Source organism: Callithrix jacchus, chromosome 11 (genome assembly GCF_049354715.1).
Source record: "Callithrix jacchus isolate 240 chromosome 11, calJac240_pri, whole genome shotgun sequence".
Lineage (NCBI taxonomy): Eukaryota > Metazoa > Chordata > Mammalia > Primates > Cebidae > Callithrix > Callithrix jacchus.
Window position 1 is genome coordinate 117,375,721 of NC_133512.1, and position 8,795 is coordinate 117,384,515.

The following is an 8,795-nucleotide window of genomic DNA, read 5'->3' on the forward strand; positions in this document are numbered from 1 at the left end:
TGGCTTACGTTCTGCACAGGCTTCTGTCTGTCTTTCCCTATTGTGTGTAGGCTATTCAATTGAAAACAGCATGCACTTAGTTTTTAGGAACAAGTTTGTTTATTCAGCAGTTCTTAAAAGCAGTTTAAGTAGTCGAGCAGTTCTGATTCAGCCTAGGATTCCGCCGAGGCTGTAGCAGTGTAAATCTACCTTCAGGTAAATAATACATGGAAAAATCACTCAGAGGCGAGGGATGTCTCCATAAAGCAGCTCAGTCCTGAGCAGATTGAGCGATGGTTTTTGCCAGCTGCTTCAAAAACCTGACAGGCAGGATCTGTTTAGACTAAAATCGATTCCTAAAATAATAGACCTGGGCTGACTTTAATTATATAACTTCAAATCTAAAAATGATGGGGGATTTCCTTATAAACTACTATGGAGTCATGACTAGCCCTGTAGTATCTGGGAGGTGAAAGTAAAAAGAAAAGTGCAGGCCTCCCATTTCCCTGGTCCCTGAAGAGTTCTTGGGGTGCTGCAGCACGTGTTCCCCGAAAGCAGAACCTGCTGTGTTGCTCTTCCCAGTACCCCTTCCCTCAGGGCAAAATTCGGAAACTCGGTCCCAAAGAAGCCTCCCTGTGGGATTCACCTTAACTGTAGTGACCATGATTACTGTCATCTTTGCGCGCCCCCCCCCCCCCCCCCCCGGTTTAAGGTAAGTTTGAACCTCCCCAGCCTTGCCAGCTTTTTGGGGTTGCCAAAGCACATGCCTGCCCACTCACTGCCCTTGTTCTCTTTTCCCCACCCCATGCAGAGTACATCCAGAAATACGCCACGGAGGAGGCGCTGAAAGAGCAGGAAGAGGGCACCGGGGACAGCTCATCGGAAAGCTCTATGTCTGACTTTTCCGAAGATGAGGCCCAGGATATGGAGTTGTAGTAGAAAAAGCACCTGCTTTTCAGAAAGACTATTATTTCCTAACCATGAGAAGCAGACTATAATATTCATATTTAAACAAAGCAATTTTTTTTATTACTAAACAAGGTTTTTATGAATAATAGCATTGATATATATATATTATATATCACCCTTTAGATCTTGATTTCTTGGTCATTTCTCAACCTGAGGTGCATAGCATATTCCCACATTCCATTTGGTAGCAATATGCGGTCCGAATGCATGCATTCATAAGTCCATGTGGCCAAGTCAGCCTGTGTGCTACTGAACTGTCAAAGGAAATAGCCGCTCTGATAGGTAGACAGGAGTAAAAATAACAGGAAAAAGTCGCTTCTTTTATTGATGGTTCCAAAGAAACAAACCAAACCAACGAGCTCTTGGATGTGAAGATAAAATAGTGCTTTTTCGAAATGGAAAGAAAAAAATTGGCGAGGAAGAGGCCTGCTGTGGGAGCGTTTAGAGCCAGCCACATAAGAATGAGAGCTGCTCCTTCCTGTGAATCCTAGGTGGCCCCATGTCTTCTGTGGAGTAACAATATAAAACAGGGAGCTAATTAGAATATTAAAACGTAAAACCATTTTTGACTCTGATTTTAAGTACATTTTTATTATGTCAGTTCCTGCCCTTCACTACCAGGCCCTGCAGCCACAGTGTTCTGTTGGAGAAACCTTGAGAAGCGTTTTCTGAATCCGTTCTTTTTCTCGGGGTAAAGCTTGTAATCCAGACCTGTTTTTGAAAGGACAGCACAGGAGAAAAGTGACTGGGATGATGCTTCCTCTGATCTAAAACACGTGCAGAGTCACATCCTCATCCTAGCGTTTAGCCAGTTTGAGACCGCTACCCTGAACTTAAGAGCTTTAAATATGAGGGTTGTGTTTTCGGGGGGTGTATTTTTTGGGGGGTTTGTGTGTGTGTATTGTGCTTAGACAGGTTGCAGATTTCATCTTTACCTACCAAGAGGCGGCCGCCTCCTTGGACAAGCCGCTCATGGACCATTAGACTTGAGAAGAAGACCCACGTGGTGGCTGCAAAGCCCTGGGTACTTGCCTTCATGTTTTGGTTTGGTTTTCCCTTTTCCTGCTGCTCTTGGCAGTAGCCTGGTCATCATCTGCTTGTTGGAGTGGGAAAGGAGCATTTTAGACCCAACACAGATTCCGAATTTAAAATGAATAATAATTGGAACAAAGAAAGGTTCTTGTACCCAGAGTGATTCAACATGGGAAAAACAGAACAGCTTTTCTCAGAGAGTGACCGAATAGGAAGAAGGGATTCAGAAATGTGATGTAGTAGAACAGGCCCTGAAGGAAGAAAATTTTTTTCTCTCCTGTGTATGTTACGAGAAAATCAGTTTAAAATGCCTGCTAATCAAATGTCGACTCAGCTAACCGTATGTCCAGGTTGCTGCAGTTTCTTACAGATCTGAGTGTTGCCTGCTGAATTCGGAGGGGAGTCTGGAGAAGTTTCAGACAGCAGCTCTGTGTTCTTTTTTTTGCCGCAGCCAATGAGATAATAGTAGAATTAGCCAGTCCTAAAACTTTCTTAAGACGATTTTTGAGCATCCCACTGGGATTATTTAATTTTTCTTTTTGACGTGTGTTTTTAGTTTAGAAGTGCTGTATTCCACAAGGTTTAAGTCAGTGAGGTTGGAAGATACCCTTTTTTTAATTCAAAAAGCACAATCAATCTTTTCTTTGAAAATCTATATAAAGTACAACTTGTTTTTAGCATGATTATTTTCCTAAATAAAAAGACAAAGAATTTACTTACTTTATGTTAATTACGGGCATGAAGCAAAAGGTTTTCTTTTAAAAAAAAAAAAAAGTGCAGTGATGTAGGGCTGTGGTTAGTTAACCGTTCTGGGTCATCCATCTAGCATCCGTGGCTTGCTGGAAGGGTAGTATTAACTATTCAACTTGTGATGGTGTGCCTCACTCTTAACCTAGCACGCTGTCTTCTCATTGCTTTGGGGAGGGAGGGTCTCTGCTGGCACTGTCTAACTTGCTTACCTGCTGACTTTGCAGTTTGCTTGTGCTATGACATTTATTGTAGGTGCTATTTAGGGTAGGCTTAAAGTGCTGGGTGGTGATTTGAGTTCAAACAATAAAAAATTGTATTTTTTCAATATTGTATAAACAGTAGTGTTCTAATTACCTTGAAAAAAATAATGACCAGTTAAGGATTGCTTTTGCTCTCTTGTCAAAAAACCAAGTAGACCCCCATTTCGGGAAGGTGCGTGAGCAGTGCCATGGCCCTGCCCCTCACCTAATCCCATATCTCTCTAATGATGAGACATTGACTCACCTCTGACCAGAGGCCCAGCACCAGAGAGCAGAAGGTGCAGAATTGTCAAATGACCTGCTGGGGAAGGTTGTAGGAGTTAAACAGATTTGAGTGTGGCTGCAGAGAGAGTGTGTATGTGAGTGAGTGTGTCCATCTGTGTCCCTCCAGGTCTGTCTGATGGTGAGATTAGGCTCCTCTGTTGGCGCTGGAAGCTCTGTCTTTGCTGCCTGGTCCCACTGCACCCGCTTGCTCCGTGCAAGTCTGTCCTGTCCAGGCACTGGCCTTGGTCCCATGCATGTCTTAGCTCTGGGTGGGGCTTTGCCTCTCCCTTGGGAAACTGACTTTTGCTGAGTTGAACAGAGTCCCTTCTTATGCTTTTTGTCCCTTCCCTGCACCTGGGAGGTGGGAGTAGGAGCCCAAACATGTAGGTACAGAAAGATCTGGAAGAAGACCTGGCAGTGAATCCGAGGACTCTGGGCCCCAGCAATAGATGATTTCGTTAAGTCTGGAGCAGGGGTGTTTCCCCACCAAATGCCTCTCCAGGCTGTCTGAGCTTGGCCCTTCCAACACTCAGAAAATCATCCCGATCTCTGGACAGAGGCTGAACATTTTTGGCTTTAGAGGTGATGACAGCGGCAGCAGGTCGGAGCCACTTCTAGCGGTTTCCTTCCCCGTTTCAGTGCCCATAGTTTTTGGATCTTCCCTGTGTTTTACCAGCACAAGCCATTCTTTGCCCCTGTTCACGTAACTGAGTTCAGGCTCTTTCCAAACGCCAACAAGCAAGATGGCTAAAACCCAGCAACCTGATTCCACGGCCCTTTGGGCTCCCTCTGGAAGCCTCAGTACGGGGCGGGGGTCTTGGGGGCACAGGGTCAGTGGTAGCCATCCTGGACACCGGCATTTGGCTTTGTCTTCAATCTCATCACCCTCCCTGAGGTTACTGTGCAGTTTCAACCAGCATTTTATACCAGTGAGGTCATTATCAGGAGTTGCCATATCATCTCTCCGCTATCTAAAATTTCTCATCCACTTCAAAAGCTGTTCTGACTGCCAGCTGGCTGATCTAAGCTCCTGAGGAACGTCTCCTCTTGAAGAAATTTTTTCCTCCAAAGGTCCCCTGAAGTCCTAGTTGGTCTTGGCCTGGCCAATGCCTTCTGTCAGGCCCCCGTTGGGATGGCTGAGAATCATGAAAGATGCTCCGCCAGCCTCCACGGGTCAAGTTTCTAGACACACCCCGTCTCTGGGAACTAGCATTTGATTTTAAACAGCATGCGGCCCTTCTATGTCTCAGTGACTTACAAAAGTTAGCAAGGTTTTTTTAATCAACTTCCCAGCTGGGCTCCCAGCCTTGTTGAATGAAATCAAATATCTCTGATTGGGCGCAAAGAACTGCATTTCTTTGGGCTTCTGAATCTGTGTTCATGCTTTCTCTGGCCCTTGAACTCCCCGGTGATTCCCTTAGGGGTGAGATGAGTGGAGGAAGCCCTTTGAGAAGTGGGTTTGGCCCTCTGGTGTGCAGGTTTTCCACTCATCTTTGGAAGGGCCAGGGCTCTGAATTTAGCCAAACACGCATCTTGGCTGTGGGCTTGGGAAGAAGTGGCCATTATTTATGGATTGTATTTGGTACATAATGTGTGATACTTGAAAAGAAAAGGGACTGCCAGCCCTAACTGAAATCTAAGCTTTTTATCGCTTACTTTTCCTCGCCCTGTCTCCTCCCTTCCACCTTTTTCCTTGCATTGTGATGATCTAGTAGGCACGTCTGTCAACAGGACACATGCCTCCTCTGACTATAACCTCTTAATAGTTGTGTATAATGAAAACTGTAAACTTTTTTAAATAAAATGTGTATATACCTTGGCAAATGGCTGGACCTTGATCAATAAGATAATAGCCCTCATGATTACTCTAAGCTGGTTTTCTAAAGTACCGTCTCTGTTCTGGCTCCTTTGAGCAGCAGACACTGGCTTCTTTTGGCTGAGTGGCTCTTAGATGCAGATGACTGGATTCGTTTGGAAAGAGAGTGACACCCTTAGTAAACGAAGAGGCTCTGCCCAGAGAGGCCTGTCCTTGAACCTGGCACTCAGATGCATGACTGCTGGCTATGAACAGGGAGCTGTGAGGCTCCTCCACTGGAGCCTTGTACAGCCGGAAGGTCCCTGTCTACCCCCATGCCTAAACCTTCTAAGCCTTGTCAGCTCACACTGAGTGAGGATACCCCATGGCCTGGAGTTCAGGGACAGTGCAGCTTCCTGGCGGGGCCAATATGCCTAAATAGGTGGTCCTCTGCCAAGCGCTAAAGCCTCCTGGAACGGTGGATTTTGCATGGGAAAACACTGATCACTGGATTAGACCAGCATTTCGATTCCTTTCTAAAGCATTTGCCCTTGCTTACCACCAGATGGCGATACCGCTCAGTCTAATGGAGGCGGTTTTGTTAGCAGGACCTTAAGACAAAGGAAATAGTTTTGCTTTGGTCTGGTGTTCTCATTCCAGCTCTTTCCCACAGTTATCTCCTTGTTCATTCTTTTTTCTCCCCAGTTGGCCTGGCTTCATATCTACCTGCCAGATTGAATGAGGTGAGGCCACTGAGGAATGGTGTGCCAGTGCCTGCTCCGTCTCCACTGGCAAGGAACCCGCCAGCTACCCAGGATGCCTTCAGAGCCCAGAAGCAAAACGTTCCAACACTTTATTTGCCGGTGGCCCTCATGGACCCCTTAGCCAATGGACTGAACCACAGAGCCGTGTTCGATTCCCAGCCCTCCCGTTAGCTGTGCAACTCCAAGCCCCTCGCTGGGCTTTCATGGACCTTGGGTACTGAGCTATAAAGCGACATCTCTAGACTGACTAGGTTCTGACTCTGCCACCTTGTGACTCAACTCTGCCCAGGCCCCGAAACAGTGCCACGTCACAGGATAGAGTAACTGAGAGAGGATACTGTATGTTAACCACAAAACACAAAGGTTTCAACACGGGTTTAGTTTTTAGACCCAAAGAGCTTTGGGAGTAGAGAGCACTTTTCAGCCTAAAGGAATGGAGAGGTACATGGGTCATGTGAACAGTCATTCCACTTGTCTCACATAAGGCAGCTGCTTTTAAAACGATCCCAGGAGAAGTCTCAGTACAGTTGCTGGCCATTGGGTCCCCCCGCCGCCCCCCTCCACCAACCCCGGTAATCTCACCTGGCACAACACCCTCTCAGCCTCAGTCTAGCTGCTTTCCGAGTGGCAGGTGACTTCTCACTGCCTGCCTGAGTCATTGTTCCTTTCCTGGGAAGGAACGGGGGTTTCTGAGACCCATTGTCCTGGAAAAGAAAGTAGTGGGCTCTGAGCCCTCAAACTTCTCTTGCTGGCTCTGAAGGCTACTTCGTCCCCCAGGGAATGAGTGGCTGTGACACTGGATCTGGGGCTATCCTGCTTCCCACCCAGAACCAAAACAGGATTTTTCTGACTCCCACAATCCCTGGAGCTGCAGAGGCCTAGCAGCCCCTGGCAGGCCAAGCAGACCTATTTGTAAGTAGCACATGGTGTCCCAGGGACTCATCCCCCATGAGCCATGGATGGGCACCTTGGGCCCAATCCTGCTCACTTGTGCCTTACTGTGTGCGCCCCCAACTTCTCGGAACTGAAGAGTTATCCTGACCAGGGATTTAATGTTAGAAGATAAAAAATAGCATTTCCCTCAGGCTGTGTGTGTGTGTGTGTGTGTGTGTGTGTGCCTGCGTGTGCATGTGTGTACCTATGTAGTGAAGGGTGTTTATTTTTGAAAAAAGGCTGGGTACATCTGTGGACCTGGGCTCCTCAGAACTCTTTGAGGCTCAAGACTTGGTTCCCAGGACCTGGTGTCAAGGGGTCAGAGGTGGCAACACAGACTTGGTCTCCTTAAGAGAAAAACTGCACCCTCTGGCTGCCCATACTTAACAATGAACCTAGAAGGGGGTGCTGGACACCAAGTGCGGCTGGCATTCAGGCCTCCCTCAGCTTCTCCTGGGGTCCCGGCTGCCAAGGCCGGCCAGTGCGCAGCAAGAGGTTCCTTCGAGAAGATTCAGCCTCCTTGTACCTAGCCTCACCTCCACTTTCCTCCGTTCTGTAAGCCACAAATCAGGGCTTGCTGCGCTCCACTCGTGTGTTCACAAGCATAGCACAAGGCTTTTAAAGATGCATTTTCTTGGCCGAGTGCAGTGGCTCATGCCTGTAATCCTAGCACTTTAGGAGGCCAAGGCGGACAGATCACCTGAGGTCAAGAGTTCGAGACCAGCCTGACCAACATGGAGAAACCCTGTCTACTAAAAATACAAAATTAGCCCGGTGTGGTGGCGTGTACCTGTAATCCCAGCTACTTGGGAGGCTGAGGCAGGAGCACTGCTTGAACCCGGGAGGCAGAGTTTGCCTTGGGCCGAGATCATGCCATTGCACTCCAGCCTGAGCAACAAGAGCAAAACTCCATCTCAAAAAAAAAAAAGGATTTCTTTTTTTTCCTTTGAGACAGGATCCCACTCTGTTGCCCAGGCTGGAGTGCAATGGCATAATCACGGCTTACTGCAGCCCCAAATGATCCTCCCACCTCAGCCTCCTGAGTAGGCGGGACTTCAGGCACATGCCACCGTGTCGGGCTAATGTTTGTATTGTATTTTTTATAGAGATAGGGTTTTGCCATATTGCCCATGGCTGGTTTGAACTTTTAGGCTCAAGCAGTCTGCCCACCTTGGCTTCCCAAAGTACTGGGATTACAGGCATGAGCCACTATGCTTGGCTAAACCATGCATTTCTGCCAATTTGAAAATTATGTGCTGGTAACAAATCAGCATTCCAGAAATAAGCCATCCTCCAGAGAGGACCGCCATGGGCAGGGCTAAGGAGGGCTTCCCTCACAAGCCGCACTCAGTGTACTGAGCCCTTCAGTAAGTAGGCCAGGATATTAACTGTTTGAACCGTGTCAAATGGTTTAGTCACACAGACAGTGGCACAACCATGCTAGAAGCCGGGTCTTCAGGCCATCTCTACGTGTTCTTTCCAAGAATCACTCTGTGCCAAGCTCAGTGCCTGCTCCCAATGCCTGCTGGGGCTGGGAGCACCTGTGTCTGTGTGAACTTCGTGCCTCTTGGGCCCTATGAGATGCTCCCTGCCTGACCTCCGGCCCAGGGCTCAGGCTATGAGCATGGTCTCTGAGGATCAGGGTCTTTTCCCATACACATCCCCATTTCCACTGATAATGATTTCCCCAACCTCTGGCGCTTGCAATAGGGTCAGAAAATACAACTCTAGATTTACCCCAAACTCCTTCCTAGTGCAGAAATACAGAGATAGAATGTGATCTACATTTATCACTAAAAACATTCTAGAGCCAGGCGCGGGGGCTCACGCCTGTAATCCCAACACTGGGAGGCTGAGGCAGGCTGAGGTTGGGAGTTCGAGACCAGCCTGACCAACATGGGAAAACCCCATCTCTACTAAAAACGCAAAATTAGCCAGGCATAGTGGTGCATGCCTGTAATCTCAGCTACTTGGGAGGCTGAGGCTGGAGAATCGCTTGAACCTGGGAGTCAGAGGTTGTAGTGAGGGGAGATCATGCCACTGCACTCC

At 47.8% G+C, this 8,795-nt stretch overlaps 1 protein-coding gene across 9 annotated transcripts in view; it reads left to right on the top strand.

Annotated features, from left to right (window-relative positions):
* Positions 1-5,078, top strand: part of UBE2H (ubiquitin conjugating enzyme E2 H) — a 115,129-nt gene extending 110,051 nt beyond the window's left edge. For all 9 annotated transcript variants that reach the window (XM_054237705.2, XM_035254741.3, XM_035254743.3 and 6 more), the window contains one exon: positions 791-5,078. In XM_054237705.2, coding sequence (XP_054093680.1) covers positions 791-915 — 125 coding nt within the window. In that variant the 3' untranslated portion in view covers positions 916-5,078. The remainder of the gene's footprint in view (positions 1-790) is intronic.
* The last annotated feature ends 3,717 nt before the right edge of the window (positions 5,079-8,795 follow it).